Genomic DNA, 24,088 nt, shown 5'->3' on the forward strand with positions numbered 1-24,088 from the left:
CTATAATCCCAGCACTTTGGAAGGCAGAGGCCAGTAGACTGGCTGAGCCTGCGGGGTTCGAGATCAACCCAGGCAACTTAGCGAGCCCTCGCCTCTACAATAAATCAAAAAATTAGCCGGGTGTGGTAGTGCGTGCCTATAGTTCTGGCTACTTGGAAGGCTGAGGCGGAAGGAAAAGTATTGCCTGAACCCAGTGGGTCGACGCTGGGGTGGCCATGAGCATGCCACTGCCCTCCAGCCTGGGCAATGGAGTGAGATTATGACTCAAAATAAATAAATTAATAAAAATTAAAAATGAAAATAAAAAGGCAAACTGTAAAACAGCACATGTGACATGATCTTATGTATCAATGCTGTGTATATCTGTGTGCACAGGGTGACATCTGAAAGTTCTTCAGACAGTGTGATCTCTCTGTTTTTCTGCATTATTTTCATTTTCTACAGCAAGTGCATTATTATTATAATCAGAAGCAAAATATGTTTTTTTCTAAAATAAAGAGTTAAATATTTTGGGATGGAGAATAGGATTTACAAAATTTAAGTAAAGCTATGGTATGTTTATATAGAAAATTTTCTTTAATTTTAAGGACAACAGTATGCATGGTGTGAGTCTATGTATGCACGCGTGCGCGCGCGCGCACACACACACACACACACACACACACACACACACACACACATATACACTCAGGAAAACCACCTAGAATCATGTATCACAGATCATTACTGGCGTCAATGTTGAAATGAGATTATGATAAATTTAGCCTTTTTAAAATAGTTACATCCACTAAGAAAAAAATAATAAAGATTTCTACTTTGGAGGGAGAGAACCAACCTTATATTAAGGAAAAATTAAACCATCAGGCTACCAACCTGTTGTATACATTAATTTTCTTCACTTTTCTCCACATGCTAAAAATCAAATTTTAATTATAGTACATATTTAATGTCACATCCCAGTTTTTCACTTCACAATGCATGTATGTTTTCCATGTTGCAAAATGTATTATCTTAATTATTACTAAATATTCCTTGAGACCGGGCGCAGCAGCTCATACCTGCAATCTCAGCACTTTGGAAGCGCAAGGTGAGAGGACTGCCTGAGCATAGCAGTTCAAGACTAGCCTGGACAACAGAGCAAAATCTCGTCTCTACAAAAAAAAATCAAGGCTGGGCACAGTGGTTCACTCCTGTAATCCCAGCACTTTGGGAGGTTGAGGTGAGAGGATTGCCTGAGCCCAGGGGTTTGAGACCAGCCTGAGCAACTTGGTGAGAACTCATCTCTATAATATATATATAAAAAAAATTAGCCAGGTGTGGTAGCACGCACCTATAGCTCTGGCCACTTGGAAAGCTGAGGCAGAAGGATCACCTGAGCCCAGCAGGTTGACACTGGGGTGGCCATGAGCATGCCACTGCACTCTAGCCTGGGCGACAGAGTCAGACTCTGACTCAAAATAAATAAATAAAAATATTCGCTGGACATAGTGGCACATGCCTGTCATCCCAGCTACTCAGGAGACCAGCCTAAGCCCAGCAGATTGAGACTGTGGTGAGCCATGATCATGCCACTGTACTCTAGCTTAAGTGACAGGCTAACTCAAAGAAAAAAAAAAATTCCCTTGAACTGACATAGCTTAATGCACTGAACCACACCTGTGTTGTTAGACACTCAAGTTGTTTCTAGTTTCTCAGTGTGATAAATGATCCTGCTCTACGAATCTTTACATACAGAGCTGTTTTCTCCTCTTGAAATATTTTCTTAGGCTGAATCCCCTGAACTGAGATTACTGAGTCAAAAGGGATGACTGTGCTCATGTATACGTAGGGCTCTATTCTTAACCTGCAGGGTGTCCATGTGTGTGTGCAGAGATGTAACTGGGATCACAAATCAGAGTTCTGCCAGTAACAGGCTGTGAGACTTTCTGCAACAGCTTTAACCTCTGTGAGTCTTAATTCTTTTACTTGAAATTAAAAGAAGATTTCTGAAAATCTACTTTATGACTTTCCAATACTACAAAAATTAAAAAGACTAGATATAAACTCTAGAGGAAGTTCTAAAACAATGGTTCAAAAATGCTTTAAGGCAGGGGCCCCTAACCTCTGGGCTGCAGACTGTTATCAGTCCATGGCCTGTTAGGATGTGGGCCACATCGCATGAGGGGAGTGGCAGATAACTGGAGCTCCACCTTCTGTCAGATCAACGGTGGCATCAGATTCTCATGAGAGCACGAATTCTATTGCGAACTGTGCAGGTGAAGGATCTAGGCTGAGTGCTCCTTATGAGACTCTAATGCTGACGCTGATCTGCACGATAAGTGTAATACGCTTGAATCATCCCCAAACCATCCTCCTCCCCACCCCCATCCGTGGAAAAACTATCTTCCACAAAACCTGTCCCTGATGCCAAGAAAGGTCAGGGACCACTGCTTTAAGGAATGAAAGTAATGTTGATGCTCCTTGCAAGGATTCTTCGAAAGGAACTCTGAATCTGGATGTTAATGTTAATGCATATGTATTCATGAGAAAAGGAAATTAAAAACCCCAGAAAAATCAGTCCCCCGCCCTTTTTAACTGGAGTTTTACTCTGTCACCCAGGTTGGAGTGCAATGGCACGCTCCCGGCCACTGCAGCCTTGACCTCCTGGGCTCAGGCGATCCTTCCACCTCAGCCTTCCAAGTAGCTCAAACTACAGTGTGTGTGCCACTACACCCATCTAGTTGTTTTTTGTTTTTTTTTTTTTTAATTTATTGTAGAGACAAGGTCTCACCATGTTGCCCAGGCTGGTCTCGAACCCCTGGGCTCAGGCAATCTTCTCGCCTCCGCCTCTCAAAGTTCTGGGATTACAGGCGTTGAGTCACTGTGCCTGGCAACCCCCATTATTTTAAAGTGGAAAAGATAATTAAGGCCAGGCAAGACCTTGTCTCTACAATAAGTCAAAAAATTAGCTGGGTATGGTGGCATGTGCCTGTAGTTGAGCAGGTTGAGGCTACGATGGCCATGAGCATGCCCCTGCACTCCAACCTGAGCGACAGAGTTACACTCTGATTAAATAAATTTAAAAAAAAGATAATTAAGAAAAAGGAGAGAAGGAATCAGGGCCTGACTGACTGTTCACATGTTCCACTGCCTGCAGTGTGAGTTCACCATCTCACTCTGCCATTATCATCTCAGGGTCTTTCTGGGTGGCACAGGCACTAAACCTGGGAAGTCTTCAGGCTGGTTAATTAACTGAGAGATGTGCTCTCCATCATAGGCCACACAAACTGTTTCTACAGCTCTTTCATATGGACATTCCACCTGTGTTTGAATCTGGGTCCATCACTGACCAACTTCTCTGAGTCGCAGTTTCCTCCTCTGTAAAATGGGGATAATACATAGTAGTTATCTCAAAAGGGCTATGTTGTGAAGATTAAACGACATTCTGTCTGTACGGCCCTTAGCACAGTGCCTGGTAATACAGAAAGGCCTAAATAAATGTTGGCTGCTATTAGAGAATGCCTAAAGCACTGGGGTTCTCAAACTTTCCTTTTTCATCCAGAAACGCCACAGCAGCCATAGCTCCTGACCTGTGGGGAATGGAAAAAGCTCCCCTCGTGATTATACTAAAATATCTGGGGTGGGGGCGGGGCAGCATAACTAATACTAGCCTAACACAGCCACCTACCCTTGCTAAAAATGCTGCATAAGATACAATCTCTTCTGCAGCAGTCTTATCTCTAGGCAGACATAAGAATTAGTAGTAAAACAAGAAACCCCAAACCCAAATAAAACCCCTCCAAGACAATGACTCTAAATTGCCTGGTCCTCACCCTCTGCCTCCTCCAAGTCTTTTTTGTTGGCTAACAGGATCTCATCCCGCTGGTCGGTCAACAGATCAGCCAGATGATGGATAATTTCTGCTCTCTGAAAGAAAGGCACACCATTGAAAAGACAAGCCGATGTGTTAACCCAAGAGGAACGCACGCACAGGTTGTAAAGCTGCTCTTCCAGAAGTGACAGGCCCGCGCCTGCATCCAAGACCACCGTCGCCTGCAGTCTCCTGGCTCCTACTCATTTCCCATCGCTGCTCCCCTGACTTCTTCCTTCCTCTCTCATATCTTCTGACTTCTCCTCGTCCTGCTCACCACTCCTGATTAGCATGATTAGCCAACCCTGGCCCAACGGTGGGGGAGGAGGCCTGATGGGTTGCACAGTTTGCCAGGAGACAGGAGCCAGCTCCTCGAATCAGCATGGTGCACACATCTTTACATATTTAGTATCACTGGCTAGAGAGCTTATTTCCCAGGTACATTTTCATATCTGGCATTTCTTTCTTGTCAATTATTTATTTAATGAATTCAGTGAAAAAGAAAAAAATGTAGTCCAGATCCCTGAAGAGACCCCAAACCTCACCCAGTTAGATTAGGCAACGTGGCAAATAGATGTGGGGACTACGGGGGAGCAGAGGGAAGTGGGTTGAGAGAGAAGCCGGGTTCCTTCTCTGCTTTCCTCTCTCTGCTACCGCAGTTATTTTACTTCCTCTTCTCCTTTCTCAGGTCAAAGTAGCCCCCGGAAACAACATGTGTCCATCACTCTCAAGTCCATCCCTGACAACACAACCCTGGGGAGTCAGCGCCCAGCTTTCACCTGACCGCCTCTCGCTTCCGGCCTCTTCGTGCCCGCCACTTAAACTAAGCCACGAGTAACTGGTGACAGACAGGGCAGGCCACCCACAGGGGAGTGGGCTCTCGAGCTTCCACCTTATAGGACAGTTAGGGGATCCAGAATGGGCTGGGATGAGTAACGTTCCTGCCTCTCGCTGCCCATGATGTGGAAGGATCAGGTGGCCTTCCTGAGCTCATCATTTTCACGATGCCTTTGATCAAAACATCAAGTGATGAAAAGCTACCTTAGGCCTCAGCCTACAAAAGGCAAAGGGAAAATAAAATTAGGAAAGAGAAAAAAGGCAGGGCAGATCTGAATTAGACTTGCAACTCAGACAACTCCTGGGACACGAGGAAGAAAGGGGAAATCAGCAGGCTTGACTGTAGTGCCAAACGTACGGCATGACTTGCTCAGAAAGTAATGCAACCATCAGCTAAGGTCACTACCTGCTCAGGTTCCAACGTGGCCAACATCCTCCCTCCAGAGCGAGCCATTTCTCCCTGTTGCTCGACGGTGGGGCCTGCAAGAACATGTGGAAACCTCAGGTCATGGTCAGCCTAGCCCTCCTCGCCTTCCCGGCACGTGCACACGTCCCTCACCGCACAGAAGGAGCACCTGATGTCTTGGTGGGCTTGTTCCACATACGGGATCGCAATAACACAAGACTGCTCAGGCACAGCCACAAGGACTTGCCCATATTTCTGGGGTAAACAATATATTTTCTGTTCTCTAGATTTCTTTTCAATTACACTTTGACTGATGTTTTGTGATGTGCTGCATTTCTGAATGCAGGTTCTCAGGCAGCTCTGTCCTTCGTGAGCACTGAGGGTACACACCGCACCTTTATGCACCTCTGTATCTCTAGTGTTCCTGGGGACCTGGCATCCAGCATGGGCCTAGCAAATGTTTCCTGAGAAAACGGATGTTTATAGTCTTTTTAAAAATATATTTTATTAGCCAGGCTCGGTGGCTCAGCCTGTAATCCCGCGCCTTTGGGAGGCTGAGGTGAGTGGATTGCCTGAGCCCGCGGGTTTGAGACCCGCCTGGGCAGTGAGACCTCATCTCTACAATAAATCAAAAAATCAGCCGGGCGTGGTAGCGTGCACCTGTAATTCCGGCTACTCAGAAGGCTGAGGTGGAAGGATCGCTGGAGCCCAGCAGGTCGAGGCTGTGGTGGCCGGCAGCGGCCACTGCACTCCTGTCTGGGCGACAGAGTGAGACTCCAACTCAAAAAAAAAAAAAAAAAAAATATATATATATATATATATATATTTTATTTTAAAGATGTAGAATACAATTCAGGATATATTCTTTATTCTAGTGATTCTGCAGAGAATAGGCCTAACTCGGCAGGTTAGACAGACTTTTACAAAAGCAAAACGAAATCCAATTTTGAAAATAGTGTTCATAACAATACCCTATTTCATAATATGAACACATCAAGGTTGTGATCTATAACCCAGAATGAGAGCTCAGTCTTCCGTCCTAAGATGGGGTGACGTCCACAGCCATACCATCCTGAACGCACCCAATCTCATCTAGGATGGGGTGTTATTAGCTACCATCCATAGGCCTTGGAATTTTTTGAAGAACTACTTACCAGCAGGCTTCACTTCTGAAAAGAAGGTGCCAACTTTCTTTCCCTCCACGATGTCTGTGATGACGTGCCCAGATACCTTTGGATGGGTTCCGTTGGCAATAACGACAGAAGTGCCACCTTGCAAAGCCCAGAGGGCTGCTTTCACCTAATGGGACGGGTTAGATCCAAAGATTCAGAATGAAGACAAGACGCAGACCTAGTCACCCATAGTTTAAACTTGCAGAAAGATATAGAATGCTATTTAATACTGAGCAAACTAAGCAGATGCAGGGATGTTATTCACAGCTCAGAAGCTTTGGGTACACATGCAGCCCACACACTGTTCTCTGGCACATGTTGCCTGAAGATGAAGCAGCCAGCTCTTTGTTTCCAGCCAAGTTCTGTAGTATGGGGCTCATAACTTCTACATTTGACTTCTGGCACCTCAACTCTGAAACAACCTAAGGAAAGGCCTGGGGATTAATAAGTCTGATCCTGAGGATGCTTAGCTTTTGTAAGCGGGACTCTCGTCCTCACTTCTATCAGTGCTACATATGACGCCATTCCTCAAGGGTATAACTTCTCAGAACAACCAATGGGAGACCAAGAACTTTTGAACGTTTTCCTCAAGAAATACTTGAGGTGGTATATTAGATGATTTGTGAATTACCAAAAATATATATGCCCTGCCCTCGAGTTACAATATGAATATACTATTCACATACCATTAACAAAAAAAATACAGACAGACTAAACATTGTCATCACTGTGCATATTTAAGTGTGTGTGTGCCTCACATCTGAACCATTAGCCACCACACAATTCCCAAAAGTAAACAGGATAAAATATTCCTAGGCTTTATAATGGTCAAGGGCAGTTCAGGCACCAGATTCTTACCTTGGCTTCCATGCCTCCCATTCCCACTCTAGACTTGGTCCCAAACGTCACAGACTGCTGATCTCCGGGATAAAATATATCAATGAGCTTGGCATCATCTGATCCTGGGGGGCTGTCAAAGAGGCCTAAAAGTAGACATGAGTCAGCAATACTGCTTTGGTGGGAGCGAGTGATCCCAAGACATTCCTCCTAGGCACCTGCCAAGCCCTCTGCACGTCTCTCACCGGGATGAATTCTACCACATCACCACCTGCCTTACCCAAAGGGAACAAAGGACCCTTGGGGAGTCGACCATGCTGAAGAGCAATCCCAGGAGGACTTGCCTCACATACTTCTATCACCTAGCTTAACAAACAAATGTCTCCCAACATCAGCACACGGCCATGTCCCTGGCATGACATTCATGAGCCCTGCCCACAGCCCACTGGCAGGTTGTTCTCCCCTCCGCCATTGCCACTGAGGATGCCGTGCCTCAAGGATAAAACTGAAAAAGAAGGGTGGTTCCTGCAGCAACAGCACAGCAGTTGGGGACTGTTCACTGTGACCGTTCTGAGCAGGAAGAGATGAACGAGGAACTCATGAACTCGCACGACACCCTTTGAAACAGTCACTCATTTATGCGCCCCGCTTTATGAGCGAGCTGCTGTGGAGGCCAGGCTGAGCCAGCAGGGGAGCTATGACTCCTGGCATTCAGGCTGGATTCATTACCATAGAGCATATGCCCCTTTGATGTGAAATAGAGTTACATGAAACATTATCTGCATACAATCCCAGATCTTAAATCCTCACGGTTTCACTTTAAAGAAGAGTGAGTAAGGAGTAAGGGTAAGGGGTGGCGGTTGAGAAGGGTCCGAGAAAATGGAGTCAAATCAAGACCTAAAGGGCACCCAGAGAGGAGGCACTGCCTGTGGCTGGGAACTGGTTGAAGGGCATTTTGGGTAGTGAGGTTTTGGTTTTAAGCTCCTGCTTGTCTTGCTCTCCCCTCTGTGATTCCAAGGCTGTAACACAGTCTTGCTCTCTGCTACTTCCGTGGGGGAGGGAGTGAGGAAACCGGTATCTAGTATGGCACAGAGCAGTGCAAACCATGGACTGTGCAAATTATTCTAGGCAGAGAAAAAATGCTTCTCACAACCTCTGTCTACCTCTGCCCTTACCTCACTTAACAGTCCACAGCTCTCCAGGATTTAGGGCTGGGTTCTTCCCAGAAAATACAGTGCCATAAGATGACAGGCTTGGATTTAGAGGATGTTTCTGTCTCATGTACTAGTCCAGGAAAGACTGAACAACTCTAAGCCAAACCTTCCCCAGAGACGCTGAGGGGTCCCTGGCATTCTGATGTTCTGGCCACTTCTCTTTTTCCCTGATAGCAGCCTCTCAATTCCACCGGGAGCATATTTAACATTCTGATACTATTTTAAAAGTTGGGCTGGGCTCAGTGGCTTAGTCTGTAATCCTAGCACTTTGGGAAGCCGAGGCAAGTGGACTGCCTGAGCCGGCAGGTTCGAGACCAGCCAGGGCAACTGGTGAGACTTTGTCTCTACAAATAAAAAAAAATTAGCCGGGCATGATAGCACATGCCTATAGTTGTGGCTACTTGGAAGGCTGAGGTGGAAGGATCGCCTGAGTCCAGCAGGTCTCTGAGCCCAGGCGTTTGAGGCTGTAGTGCGGGGTGGCCGTGAGTATGCCACTACACTCCAGTCTGGGCAACAGAGAGAGACACCAACTCAAAAAAAAAAGGGGGGGGAGTACTCAGTGGATCATTAATTAAGTTAATTACAGTAAGATTCAAGCCTGTCAATGACCAATTTTGGTGTCTGAGGCTGCATCAAAACTATTTATTAGAGTCTTGTTCAAACTGGGTTTCATATATTGATCTTTCAAAACCCTGCACTTTTTACCTTGTCAGAGAGTATAGGAGAGAGGGAGAAGGGAAGGTTTTTCAATTGACAGACTCAGATTTGAAACTAGCCTCTGCCAAGCACTTGCTATGTGACTTCAGAGGTACAATTGAACTGATCTGAACTTCATTTTTTAATACAACTATTTTTCTTTTTCTTTTACCCTCCCCCCCTGCCCTAGAGATGGGGTCTCGCTATGTTGTTCAGGCTGGAGTACAGTGGCTATCCACAGGTGCAATCTTAGTGCACTACAGCCTCAAACGCCTGTGCTCAGGCAATCCTCCCACCTCAGCCTCCAGGGTAGCTAGGATTACAGGAGCCTGCCACCATTCCCAGCTTGAATTTAGTTTTAAATTTCTCTGTCTATATAACTGGGCTAACCTATCTACTTTGCAGAGTTGCTACAAAGATTGAATAAATTGACATTTATATAGAGCACCTAGCACACACTATTTGTACTTAGTAGAAATTCAATAAACACCTGCTGATGAACCGACTCGCGTTCTTCTCCATGGTGGCTCCTACCTCACCCAACTTAGCTGTTCCTGTCTTGAGACTTCAAGTCAGAGGGGTCAACGTAGTGCCAAGACTTCTTACAGGTAAAGATACTGATGCGTAGGCGTGGTATCTCTGACTTTCCACACAGGCAGGAGACAAGTTCATCAGTATCTGTCCCTGCCTCCACCAGACAGCCCCTGCCCTTACTTCATGCCACTGCAACGTAAAATAGAAAACGAGCTCCACCATGTTAACCTGCCTTGGTGTGGGCTGGGAATTAAGTAGGGTTTTTCAGACCTCCTGGGAATATAATGGGGAACTTTGAGATCTGGGAGGTTTGGCCTATTTTGGACAAGGCTACTGTATGTATGTATGTATGTATGTATGTATGATGTATGTATGATGTATGTATGTATGTCTGTCTGTCTGTCTTTCTTTCTTTCTTTCTTTCTTTCCTTCCTTCCCTTCCTTTTCTCTCTTTCTCTCTCTCTCTCTCTCTCTCTCTCTCTCTCTCTTTCTTTTTTAAGATGTGGTGTACAATTCAGGGTTAGGTATTCAAATGTTCATTATGCAGACACCCTTGTGGATGAAGTGTGCCCTACTGTATTTCTTATGGGCCAAACTGTGAAATGGAAATAGCCTAAGAAAGCGAGAAGAGTGAACAAAGAAGAGTCGAAGAATTAGAGACAAGAGGGGCCACTCCATGAGGAAGAGGACAGAGTAACATTTAAGAACACAGTGACCAGAAAGTCTACACTCTCTACAGAGGCTCCAATGTAAAATAATTTGCCCTGTGATATACATGAAAAACCGAAAGTAATCAAAACCACAATGAGCCATCACTTTACACCCATTAGGATGGCTGTAACAAAAAAGGCAGACAACAAGTGTTCTGGCAGGGATGGAAACAAACCAAAACCTTCATACACTGCTGGTGGGAATGTAAAATGGTGTGACTGTTTTGGAAAATATTCTAGTAGTGCATCAAAAGCCTTTCAAACAGAGTTAGCAATTCTCTTAAGTGAAACAGAAACACATTCACACAAAAACTGCTCATGAATGTTCACAGCGCTATTCACAATAGTCCAAATGTCCATCAACTGGTAAACAGATAAATAAAGCAAGGGCTATCCAGAGAGTGGAATATTGTTCAGCAATAACAAGAAACACTCACATATGCTACCACATGGATGAACCTTGGACACATCATGCCGAGGGAAAGAAGCCAGTCATAAAGGACCACGTAGTGTGTGATTCCATTTACATAAAATGTCCAGAACAGATAAATCCGGAGACAGAAAGTACACTGGAGGCTGACCCAAGGCTGGGGAGTTTGGGTGGAAGTGGGGAGTGACTGCCGGTGGGTATGGGGTTTCTTGCTAGTGTGATGAGAGTGTTCTACAATTGACTGTAGTGACGAGTGCACAACTGTGTGAAGATACTAAAAATCACTGAATTGTAAACTTTAAATAAGTGAGTCATATGACATGTGAATTACATCTCCATCAAGTTGCCATGAAAAAAAACCTGCAACTGAAAACACCTGGAAACAACATTGCAGCATTCAAAATGCATCTCCCAGACTCGCCCACACTCTAAGTCATAAAGCCCTTTGTCAGACCATATGGCTCAGAAAATAATGATCTGTAGTCAGAAAAAAAAAAAAAGATCAGAAGGAATCAGAGGGAAAGTCAGGTGCTCCATGTGTAGCATTTAAAACAAAAGACAGATAAACGAAAAAAGTCATACTTTGTACCTTCTACGTCGGAAAGAACAATCAAGAGGTCCGTTTTCATTTCCACAGCCAGACGGGCAGCCAGGCTATCATTATCCTTAACACTAATAACCTGGAATGCAGATAAAAAGTTGTGAGTGAGCCACGTAGTCCAGGAGTAATCTCACAGAAGCACCCAGCGGGGCCAAGCCAGTGACTCCGAATGTGTGGATGACAGCTCCCGCAGGCCCTTCTGCCTGCAAAACACGATGTCTGCCGGCAGCCCCTTTTCTAAACACATAGGCTTCCAGCCACAGAAATGCACAAGCCGTGTTCACACACCCCTGCAGTCACCATAGCACCTCGCCCTGCGGTGCGAAACCCCTGGCTCCAGAAGAGCTCCTGCGGTCCCTCCTCCACGAGGCCAGCCTCTCTCCCACTCTACCTCGCACAAGCCATGCTAATTCCGGTGTTAGTACGTGCAGCGTAGCGTGGTGTTAGTGCCTCCAGCATGCTTAACCCTGAGGAATACTGTACCCACATTTACCCCCTGGAGATCACTGTTGGGCTCAGCTGGGGGGACAACAGCGTCGTTTGTGTTGACAATGGGGACGATGTTCATTCGGAGGAGCTCATGGAGTGTCCCGTTGAGGTTCCGGCGCTTTTGCTCGTCGTGGAAATCCAAATTGGTCACCAAAATCTAAAAGGATCAAACAGGTTGAAAATGCAGGGAGGAGAAAAATGAGACACTTCCCAGCACTCAGAAGATGCTAAGAGCAGGAGAGTTCAGCTCTGGGTTTCTAGGACCCCACACAGAGTGGAATGAAATACGTACGTAAGGATGCTTATCTAGTTCATGTAGAAATTAAAAAAAAAAAGCCGGGCTCGGTGGCTCAGCCTGACATCCCAGCACTTTGGGAGGCCGAGGTGAGTGGATTGCCTGAGCCCGCGGGTCAAAGACCAGCCCGGGCAACTTGGCAAGACCTCATTTCTATGATAAATAAAAAATTAGCTGGGCATGGTAGCACGCACCTGTAGTTCTGGCTACTTGAAAGGCTTAGATAGAAGGATCGCTGGAGCCCAGCAGGTCGACACTGGGGTGGCCATGAGTGTGCCACTGCACTCCAGCCTGGGCGACGGAGTGAGATTTCAACTCAAAAAACCCCCAAAAAACAAAGTCACCTGAAAGATTTAGTTAAGAGTGTGTTCAAGTCTTCTTGTAAAAGTACTTTAATCCTCAAAGACCTATCAAATCTCAAAATCTCATCTGTTTACAGAATTAATGGATAGATTTTTACTTTAGAGGGATAGTGGAGGAATTAATGGCTTTCTTTCTTTCTTTCTTTCTTTTTTTAAAGAGATACGGTCCTGCTATGCCCATCAGGATGGACTCGAACTCTTGACCTAAGGCAATCCTCCCACCTCAGCCTCCTGAGTAGCTGGGAATACAGATGTGCACCTTATGCCCAATCATTCCTAATAGATCTCTGTATCCTAGCAACTGAGAAGTATATGCGACAACATGGAACAGGTCTCTGTTGTCACTGTTCTAGCTGTGAAGCAGACTGTTACTGAAGTTAACAAAGACTGTGTTTGAGCATGTGAATTAGTCTGAGAGGTTTATGGAGGTGAGTCTTAAGTCACAAGCTGGAAGGAGGACAGGACACAATTTAGTCTGAGGGAGAAGATGAGCTGAAGGTGCTCAAAGGCAGAGTGGAGAGCCAACTGTCAGGGCTGGTAAACTGTTGTGCTTTCTTTCATGAACCAGAGTTTCAGGCCATTTTTCTTTTTGAGTTGGACTTTCACTCTGTGGTAAAGGCTGGAGCGCAGTGGTACGATCACGGCAGCCTTGATCTCCTGGACTCAGGCTATCTTTCACTTCAGCTTCCTGATTAGCTGAGACTCCAGGCATGCGCCACCACGCCTGGCTAATTTTTAAATTTTCTTTGTAGGGATGAGGTCTTGCTATGTTGCACAAGCTGGTCTTGAGATCCTCCCGCCTTGGCCTCCCAAAGACCTAGGATTACAGGCATGAGCCACCGAACCTAGCCTCAGGCAATGTTTAGCAAGAGAGAAAGGCAAGTGAGTAATGGAAACAGCAAGAATCTAAATGGTAATAAACCCTCAAACTCAAGAATAGATGTTTAATGTAACTTCTGTGATGTTTAAGGAGAAGGTTCCTACTATGTAGGGTTGGATGGGTAGGAGAGGGTGGAAGCAGACGGTCAAGAAGGAGGGTACCACGTCAGGCAAAGGCCTGAACTGTGGTAGCTGAGAAGAGCACAGCAATAGAACGGCAACCTTAGTGATATATCCAGCACAGGGAATGAAAACAAAGTAGTCATATGATGGAGAAGAACCCCTCACTCACTTGCTTGATGAAACATCTGTTGAGTACCACTGAAATGCCAGACCCTGTACTAGCTGCTGGAATGGAGAATAAAAACGTTGATGGTTTGGAGAAAGATGAAACGGGGAAGATCACAATCTCCTCAGAAAAGTTTAATTCTGCAAGAAACAGGCCCAGGTCAAAGCTGAACATACAGCTTCTGGTCACGATGGTGAAAGACCCAACAAGGGAAACAGACACGTGTGTAGGAGATAGGAGGTCGAAGGGCCCAGGGAAAACATATGGCGCCCAAACAGTTCACAGGCTAGGCCGGAGGGCCTGAATCCAAAGGTTGGAGTCCAGAGAGGGGAAAGTGTGGGCTTGGACAAGGGCAATGTGTTGCACACAAATCAGTGCTGTTTCCGTGAAAACAAACAAGCTATTGCACGTGTTAAAGTCTTTGCCCTGGGAAACGACCTTCTGGAGATCTTCAAAAGCCCTGATAATGATCTTCTTCTATATAGGACTGCAAAAGAAAAGAAGGAACCACAGGATAAGGTGCAAAGGGCAAAGATTCCCGGTAGACAAGGTGGCCTGGGGGAAGGTGCAGGTGTGACAAGAAGGAGCCCAGAGACTGAAGCTCTCGGGAACCGGGGGGTGGGGAGGAGATCTTTCACCACAGTGTTAAAGGGAACAATGGCTGCTGTCCTTTAAAACTAAACAAGAGGAAAACAAACCCTCAAAAAGCATCATCCCTAGGAAAAAGCAAAACTTTCCTCAGACCTGGTTCCAGGATTTTTTTTTTTTAATTAAAGACTAAAATCATCATTGGATTGTGGAGTAGTAGAAAGAGCAGATAATAAAGAAGGATGACTGAAATAGAGACTTCTAGGGCCGAGCATAGTGGCTCCTGATGTAATCCCAGCAACCTGGGGACAGTGTGGGAGGATAGCTTGAGCCCAGGAGTTCAAGACCAGCCAGAGCAACATAATGAAACCATCTCTACAAAAAAAAAGAAAAAGCCTCCTTTTTTCTCAGCTATTCAGGAGGCTGAGGCAGAAGGATCACTTGCAACCAGGAACTTGAGGTTGCAGTGAGCCATGATTGCACCATTGCACTCCAGCCTGGATGACAGATTGAGACCCAGTATTAAAAAAAAAAAAAAAATCAAGATTATACTGTACTTATACTATTGTATTATATTGCATTTATACTAACATAAAAAACCCTAAGATTGCAGAAAGTGGGGTCCCCAGCCATAGGCAATAGGGGGACAAGTCTGTGCCTTTCTGTTTCAACTCACAGACTCAAGGACACCTGGTATAATATCAGAACCCATTGTGGATGACAACTGTGAAAATGATGGGGAAACAAAGCAAAACTTGGAATGATGTACTGTGTGTACAGCATCAACATTTGTGTAAAGGAGTTTTGAAACAATAACTTGAGGAGTTAGATTTTTTCCAGTTGTTTTGTGAAATGACTGCTATTTAAATGTTTCTACGTATTATGTATTTATACAGTTGGATTAAAAATATAACTGAAAACATTTAAAGAAATTTAGATAAAAATGAAATAATGCAGAAAGATGGTTCTATAACATTTAAGGGTAGCCACTAAAAATTTCTAAGTCCCACAAGGACTATAATCATAACCATGTCTGATTTGCTTACCACAGTATCCCCAATACCCAAAACACTGCTTGGTACACCCACGGGGGCTCAATAAATATTTGCTGAATGAGTGAAAAACCAATCAACTACCAGCACTCCTTTCCCTCCAATGCTTAACAGACATCTACTATGAAAGGCAACCAGGGCCTGGTGCAGTGGCTCAAGCCTGTAATCCTAGCATATTGGGAGGCCAAGGTGAGTGGACTGTCTGAGCCCACAGGTTTGAGAACAGCCTGGGCAACTTGGTGAGATCTCGTCTCTACAAGAAATCAAAAAATTAGTTGGGTGTTGGTAGCACATGCTTATAGCTCTGGCTGCTTGGAAGGCTGAGGTAGAAGGATCGCCTGGACCCAGCAGGTCGATGCTGGGGTGGCTGTGAGCGTGCCACTACACTCCAGGCTGGGCAATGCAGTAAGACTCCAACTCAAAAACAAGAAAAAAAGAAAGGCAACCAGGTGTGAAGACACACAAGCCACCTGAACTTTAAAGAAGTCAATGAAATAAAGACACTTACCTTTCCTGTCTTTAGAAGCATTAGCAGAGGTAGTAGTCCTAAAAGTTATTAGTATAAGAACAAGCGCCAACATTTAGTGAGAATGTACTCTGTACCAGACATTACACTAATTGCTTTTCACCTATTTTCTCATTGACCCCTTCCAAAAAACTTCTGAAGTAGGCACTGACATTACCCCCATTTTTCAGATGAGGAAAGTGAGGCACAAAAGGCTGGACATCAAGAGATTCTTCAGGTCTCCCAAGTAGCGGGTGATGAAGCTGAGGCTATCCACTGGCAGTCTGGCCCCAGAGTCCTTGCAAGCTCTTTGTTCCACAAGAACCACCCTCACACGTCCCACACCCGCCTGCGAAGCCCAACGCCTCACCTGGGCAGCACAGATGCTGTACTGGGTAAACATGGCTTCGTACAAGGCCATCAGCCCACTCTGTCCGGCAGCTGCACAGGCTCGTGCCTCTAAGACTGGAATTGCCTGAAACATACCAATCAGACAAGATGCAGCTGGGAACGAGGGAAGGAGACCCAGGGCCTGCTCCAAGGTGTGGGAGGCAGCACTCACCATCTCCTTCAGCTGGTTCTGTCCCGAGTGCAGGGCCTGCCGCACGCTCTGAGACAGAAGGATCTCATGGCGCAAGCGCTGCTTGCCAAAGGCCACGGCTCCACTGGTCACCAGCATCATCTCTCGGCCCTGGTTCTGCAGCACGGACACCTGGCATCGAGGAAGGGAAGGGCACCGCAAGTCACTGTGTTGTCTCTTTCCTCTCTTTACAAGAGACCCAGGGAAGGTGGACTAATGCATGGGTCCCAAACGCTGGTTTATGAACCGGAACTCAGTGGCTCAATCACTCAGGCTGTTTGCTAAAAACAGATCCCATAAGCTGCCTCAAACTTCTGTGTAGCAGGTGGCAGATAGAAATTAAGACATTTGTAATAAGGGGACTCCCGGGTGGAACCAGTTTGGCATCTACATGGCTTGAAGCTATCTGCAGGGAAGATGATGTGCAGAAGGCTAAGGGATCCAGGCAATAAAGCCCAGAACAGAAGTCTATAGGTGAGAATTGCAACACAGACTTAGTAGAGGGCTCCTCGGGTTCTAAGGCTTGACCTGGGAAGATGAGGCTGTTGGAGGCGTATCTGATTCCTATGGGTCGCCTTTGCCTAGACTGCAGATGCTGACTTTGTTCTGCTCTGTTTGCCCAGAACCAGCTGGGATCACTTTGCTTCCTACCTTGGACAGATCCATGTGGAAACAATCACATACTCGAGATGCCACAGAGGCCGGGCATAGTCCCTGGGAGGCCAAGGTGAGATTGCCTGAGCCCAGGAGTTCGAGACCAGGCTGGGCAACATAGCGAGACCTCATCTCTATAAAAAAAAACTAGCCAGGCATGGTGGTGCATTCCTGTAGTCCCAGCTACTCAGGAGGCTGAGATGGGAGGATCACCTAAGCCCAGGAGGTTGAGGCTGCGGTAAGCCGTGTGTGCCACTACACTCCAGCCTAGGTGACAGAGTAAGACCCTGACTCAAAAGAAAAAAAAAACAAAAACAACCCCAAAACAAAACAAAACAAAACAAAAAACCTCAAGATGCAATAGAGTCAATATTCCTAACCTGGCCATTCCTTCTGATGCTTGAACCTTTTACCTGGCTCAGGACCTCACCAACAGCATAATTTAAAACAATAACATTGTATCAGAAAATTTCATACTTAACCAAAATGATGAGAACAGTATTTCCCCATGCACCTACCACCCAGTTTCAACAACTACCTCTCATGGCCAAGTGCTCACTCTCCAATAACCCCTCTACATTCCCAACACTGTTTTAATATAAATCCCAGGTCCCAGACTTATTTCACTTGTAAATATTTCAGTAGTAATTGCTGAACCAGGGAATGAATATATATATATCTTCACAAAATCATTATCATCTAAAATACTGTAATGAATTCCTTCATATCAAATAGTCAGTGTTCACATTTCCTCAGTGTTTTAGCTTGCTCAAGTTGAGATGTGCATTCAACTCATGCATTACAGTTAATTACATGTCTTTTAAGTCTCTTTCCATCCATTGGTTCCCCTCCATCATTTTCCCCCCCTGTAATTTTTTGTCAAACTGAGTCTTTGTTCTTTAGGATTTTCCCAGTCTGTATTTTCCTGATTGTATCTCTGTGGTATTGTTTAATACTGAGCTCTGTATTTCCTGTAAACTGCTGTTTGTCTGGAGGCTCGATTTTTGCTTCTTTCAGGATCTCTTTCTAGGTCGTGGTGCACATGTCCAGCAAGGGCACACTCAGCACCTGGTTGTCTCACTTTCTGTAATGTTAGCATCTGTGGATGAACACGGCCAAGATTCATGATTCCATCAGGAGCTGCAAAATGCTGACAGGTGAACTCAATCATCCCTTTTTCATTCACAGGCTGAAATACTTCTATAACAGGAGACGTTCTTTCATCAACTCTTTGGTCACCTTGAGGTGGTTTGTCCATGGAAAGCAGGACATGTGTGTGTCTTTCCCTCTCACTCATCCACTTTCAAAATAATGCACACGCTTACTAGAACCCTCCAAAGACGGCCAATGGGCTTTTTTTTAAAGGATCACCATGGATTTAAACTCATTTCATTGCTTTGTAGTAATTGCCTTTACTGATGTTCAAATCATCCCACGTTCGGCCAGTGGAAGCCACGTTAAGTTGGCTCCTGAGTCCTGCCAACACGCTCAGAGGCCTTGGCCAAGCCAGCTCACTGTGTACCAGCCACACCTTCATCTAGTGAGACCTTCTGTGAGGTCCACGGTAGCCCTGGAGGGGGACTGGCGACCTAGCAAGCCTCTCCCAGATTCTCTCTGCTGTTTTCATCAAGGTTCTCCTCTGCTCTCAATCTTCCATCTGCTTTTAGAGAGAACTCCGACTCACCTACTTGGCTTCAGAGGCCTGCCTAATGGAACGATCCATCTAATTCTATATTCTCCCTGCTGAGACCGTGGTGACCGCTGCTTTCAGGCTTGTCTCTACCCTGGCCCGAAACATGCCATGCCCATTCCTGTCTGTCCTCCCTCTGGAATCCATGTATGTTCCTTCCCCAGAACCACTGGGTCGCACAACTCCAGGGGATCTGGTCATGCACTCGGCAGCATGAGAATACTCCTCTCGATGGGTGTAAATCCCACCAGTCCTCAAGGCCCAGGCTGAGGTCTGCTCTCCTGATAACAACCACACTCTCACCTGACTTTCCCTCCTCTGGACCCATCAGTTGCTGTCATTTGGACCCACTCACTGGATATTTACTGCCTTGAACAATCACCTAGTTGCTTTGGGAGCCCAGTTCTGGCTTCTCAAGGGCAGACGCAATAGTCCAAGTTCTGCTGTGCCCCTCACAATGTAGCCCCTTGACAAATATCTGATTTGACGAACTCAATCTGGGAGACAGGTTTGATAACTGCTTAGTACAGAAAATATAAGCAGAAAATCCCATCAAGTTTCTGGTTAGCAGTTTCCTGATACCAACTCCTCATGAAAGTTATTTTTTAAAAACTGGAAACGTGATCACAGGCAGAGCTGTATCCTAGCTGGAATGGAAGAGCTCTCACATTAAGTCAGGGATGCCTGCACATTGGTTCCTGACTCCTGGCCAAATCTGGTCTATGCCTAAAACAAAGTTTTACTGGATCACAGCCTTCCACATTCATGAATGTATTGTCTACGGTTGCTTCTGCACTACAATGGCAGAGCAGAAAAGTTGAGACAGAGATTATGGCCTACAAAGCCTAAAAGATTCACTATCTGGTCCCTTAAAGAAAAAGTGTGTTGATCTCTCCTCTTGGTCAAGATAGGGGTAACAATGTATAGGGTGATGTTTAAAGTTCAAAATGCCCTCGCCAGCCCCTAAGGTCAGTTTCTTTACTGAGAATCTGGTTAGCCTGGCTTGACCTCATGGCCAGCAGAGCACAACAACTCCACTGGAAGCCTCTGCTTTGAGCCCTCCCAAGGCCAAGAATCCCTGCATATATTTTGGTAACTCCATATGGAGACAGAGTGCCATCCATGTGCAAATGAAGGCTTTGGCGGCTTGTGCAAAGGTTGCCTTTAAAGAAAAGCCACATGAGTAATCTCTGTGGAGTCTGGTGAGTCCTTTCAAATATTCGAACTGGAGAAATCTTTATAATGGTATCTCATATTTATTTCAAGATTACTGGACTAATTAGCAAAGAAAAAGAGGAACAGTAAAGAAGAAAATTCCATCAAGTTTCAGCTTAGTGGTTTCCCAAAACCAACTCTTCAGAAAAGCTGTTTTTTAAAAACTGAAAATAAGAGCCAGGTGTGCTGGCTCACACCTGTAATCCCAGCATTTTGGGAGGCCAAGGCGAGAAGATTACTTGAGGCCAGGTGTTTGAGACCAGCCTGGGCAACACAGTGAGACCTCATCCCTACATAAAGTAAAAAAAATCAGCCAGACATGGTGGTCCATGCCTGTAGTCCCAGCTACTCAGGAGGCTGAGGCAGGAGAATGGCCTGAGCCCAGGAAGTCACGGCTGCGGTGAACTGTGATCATGCCACTGCACTAGAGCCTGGGCAACAAAGTGAGATCCCAACTGCAACAACAACAAAAAACACCTAAAAATATGGTTATGGAGCACAGGGTTGAGTCACAGTTGGAATGGAAGAGTTCTGTCTTTATCTCTAGGATGCCCAGATGCCTGGTTTTAGACTCAAACAGCAAAGCAGAAAAAAAAAAAACTCTGTATTTATACACATCCATCTGGGTACTCAACACTGACATATATTAGACTCACCAAAATTTTAAAAACACAGGTGTCCCACCCCAGAGACACTTATTAAATGGCTGGGTGTGAAGCCCAGGCAACTCCAGGCTCCTGGGTGATTCTAATGTGCACCCAGGACTAAGAACCCCTGGCCTACAAGGCTCCTCATCACTAAGAAGCCTGAGGAATAAACTGCACGAAATCAGGGCTCCTCCTTGGCACCCCCTTTTACTGCCCTGGGATGCTATCTCCCACAGGCATTTACATTGGGAAAGAGTTTTCAGACGGGGTTGAATCTGTCACCCTCAGATCAAGATTACTTTTACAAGTTGATGAGCCTGAACTAGAAAGCTGAGACCCCAATTTCAGCACAGCAGAATTTCCCCTCTTGGGAATTACCTGCTCAACAATCGATGCCAGGCGCCCCAGTGCCAGGCCACACTCATCCCCTCGGGTCACCACAGCACTTCCGAGTTTCACCACAATTCTCTTGGCATGCTTCAGCTCACTGCGGTGGGCGAAGGACTTGCCGTGTGTTCGGTTGAGGGGCACAGTAATGAAGGGGATGTTGCTCCAGGAACGTACATGTCTGGTGGCTGAAGGCTGGATACGCTCTGTGGCCGCCAACGTCAAGTGCAAGGAAAAAAGAAACACACGCTATAATTTCTCAATACAAACCTGCATGCACAGTGCTAACTAGTTGAGCCACCTAAAAACAGTTTTATCATTAACCAAGTACAACCACCACAGTATATCAAAAGCTCTGTCTAGCATGTTCTTATTGTCGAATTGCCCGGAGTTAACAACCTGTGCACAGGTCACAGGCACAACCGAATGCTGCTGGTGAAGAGTCTAAAAGAATGATCTCTCCTGAAGACACGCTGGCAAAATTTATCAGAAGCCTGGAAAAATGCTCACACCTTTTGATTCAGCAATTCCATGTTCAAAAATGTATTCTAAGAAATAAATCAGAGATGGGAACAACAAGATGTATCAGAAAGCTGTTCATCAGAGTATATTTATGACAGGAAAACTCAGAAGCAGAATAATGTCAAAAAAAGGGAGAAAGATTAATGAACATTTTCACAATTTTTTTTTTGAGTCAGAGTCTCACTCTGTTGCCCATGCTAGAGTGCAGTTGCATGCTCACTGCCACCCCAGCATTGACCTGCTGGGCTCTGGTGATCCTTCTGCCTCAGTCTTCCAAGTAGCCAGAACTACAGGCATATACTACCACAGCCAGCTAATTTTTTGATATATTGTAGAAACGAGGTCTTACCAAGTTGCCCAGACTGGTCTCAAATCCCTGGGCTCAGGCAATCCTCTTACCTCTTTTAATAACACAGAAAGATACTCATGATATGCAAGTTTCTTATACATGCCTAAATGCACAGAAAGATTAATAAAATAAATCAAAACATCACTACTTTATTTCCTGATAGGATTATGGGTGGTTTTAAATTTTATTTTTTCCTTTATTTCCCAAGCATATGCAGTAGAAATGCACTGCTTTCATAATCAGAAAAATATGTCTTTTAAAAGAAACCAGGCCGGGCATAGTAACTCATGCCTGTAATCCTATGACTCTGGGAGGTCAAGAAAGGATAATTGCTTGAGCCCAGGAGTTTGAGACCATCTTAGGTAATGAAGCAAGACCCTGTCTCCACAAAAAAAAAAAAATCAAAAATTAGCCAACTGTGGTGGCCCACGCCTGTAGTGGCCCACGCCTGTAGTCCCAGTTACTTGGGAGGCTAAGGTGGGAGGATTGCCTGAGCCCAGGAGGTTGAGGCTGCGGTGAGCAGAGATCGTGCCACTGCACTCCAGCCTGGGCAAGACAGTGAGCCCAATTCAAAAAAATAAAATAATGAAACCACACCACTATAAACAAAGGGAAGAGTCTGATTAGCAAAGACATTAAAGAACAAAGCAATTGCCACGAATAATAAAAAATCTTCATGGATACACCTACAATCTATCCTTCTGATACGGCAGCATGAACCCAGACTCCTGTAACAGTGGGAGAAGACATCCAAAGGTCTATAGCAGTGTTGGAGTCAGGTACTTTCTTCCTACCCCTCTGGACATCTGCCCCTACACAATCCTTTCCTGATTCTTTTTTGTGCAACACAGTATAAGACTTCCAGGGAGGAAATTTTAAAAACTTAATTAAAAAGCTGGAAAAAGGCCAGGCTTGGTGGCTCAGCCTGTAATCCCAGCACTTTGGGAGGCCAAGGCAAGTGGAGTTTGCCTGAGTCTGCAGGTTCGAGACCAGCCCTGGCAGATTGGCAAGACCTTGTCTCTACAATAAATCAAAAATTAACTGGGTGTGGTAGTGCATGCCTGTAGTTCCGGCTATTTGGAAGGCTGAGACGGAAGGAACGCTGGAGCCCAGTAGGTCGACGCTGGGTTGGCTGTGAGCATGCCATGGCTCTCCAGCCTGGGCGATGGAGTGAGACTCCAACTCAAAAAAAAAAAAAGACATCACCTAAAGCCTGAAGGAAAAGATCAGAAGCTGCCTGGCATGTACAGAACCCTTGGCCACTCCTCACAGGCTCCTCCTCCTCCTCCACCCCTTCGTCCTTTCTTGCACATGTTACCAGCTCCCCATGTGTTAGCTGGGCGTGCGGCTGCCAGTCAGAAGACTCCATGTCCCAGGTTTTCTTGCTCAGCTAGACATCACCACGTGACTAAGTTCTAGCTAATGAGGTCCGTGTGAAAATGTTATATGGGATGTCTAGGAATTTCCTGGAAAAAAAAAGTGCTTTCTTCCTCCCTTCCCCTCTGATGCTACTTGGAACATGGAGATGAAGGCTGGAGCTCACACAAAAAACCACTAGGAAGCGGGAGGCAACATGAGAGGAGGGGTGGGGTCCCTGATGGCTGCACAATGTTACTCCAGAGGTCCTGCACTGCCTGCCTTCCTGTGGGACTGCCAGGCTTCCTTCAGGAGAGACATATTTCTGTCCTGTTCCCTCGAGCCACTGTCATTTTGCATTTCCTGTTACAGATGCCTGCCTGTGACTGACATGCACAGGCAGAGAGCAGGTGAGGCTCAGGCAAAACAGGAGACGAGGAGACACTGTCAGTCAATGGTGGGAAGGGTAGGGGGTGACAGGGGTAGAGGGTGGGGGTCTTAGAGCAAACAGATCTTCGTTTAGATAGATGCCCTGACAGCAAGACACAGTGGGTAATACAGGTTTTTTTTTTTTTTGAGTTGGAGTCTCACTCTGTTGCCTGGGCTGGAGTGCAGTGGCACACACTCATGACCACCTCAGCCTGACACATTTCACAGAACCTCGCTAGACCTTCAGACTCTGTCTCCTGACCACCAACTCCTTCCCTAACCAAGTCCAGCACTGATCCTGACTCTGAGTCATGACAGTGTGGGCAAAGCAGGCAGAAGCTGGTTCTCGTGTGTGGGAAGATCACTGTGGGGTCTCCTCCTTCCTCATCTCCTTCACACACACATGTCTCACAAAGTATTAGAATCTTTTCTTCCCTCTCTTAAATTTTTTTTTTTTTTTTTGAGTGGGGTCTCTGTTGCCCATGTTGGAGTACAGTAGTATGATCACAGCTC

General features: G+C 45.7%; 1 protein-coding gene across 6 annotated transcripts in view; it reads right to left on the reverse strand.

Moving 5' to 3' along the window:
* ALDH18A1 (aldehyde dehydrogenase 18 family member A1) overlaps positions 1-24,088 on the reverse strand; it is a 42,466-nt gene that overhangs the window by 12,619 nt on the left and 5,759 nt on the right. Inside the window, exons 2-10 of one of the 6 annotated variants that reach the window (XM_008060216.2) lie at positions 20,911-21,125; positions 16,309-16,458; positions 16,117-16,221; positions 11,775-11,933; positions 11,276-11,366; positions 7,124-7,248; positions 6,248-6,392; positions 5,094-5,167; positions 3,813-3,906 (exon numbers count right to left, since the gene is read on the reverse strand). In XM_008060216.2, coding sequence (XP_008058407.1) covers positions 3,813-3,906; positions 5,094-5,167; positions 6,248-6,392; positions 7,124-7,248; positions 11,276-11,366; positions 11,775-11,933; positions 16,117-16,221; positions 16,309-16,458; positions 20,911-21,125 — 1,158 coding nt within the window. The remainder of the gene's footprint in view (positions 1-3,812; positions 3,907-5,093; positions 5,168-6,247; positions 6,393-7,123; positions 7,249-11,275; positions 11,367-11,774; positions 11,934-16,116; positions 16,222-16,308; positions 16,459-20,910; positions 21,126-24,088) is intronic. The other 5 variants (XM_008060217.2, XM_021713452.1, XM_008060218.2 and 2 more) reach the window with 5 other exon arrangements.

Source organism: Carlito syrichta, unplaced genomic scaffold (assembly GCF_000164805.1).
Source record: "Carlito syrichta isolate Samal-C Ts95f unplaced genomic scaffold, Tarsius_syrichta-2.0.1 Scaffold304557, whole genome shotgun sequence".
NCBI lineage: Eukaryota > Metazoa > Chordata > Mammalia > Primates > Tarsiidae > Carlito > Carlito syrichta.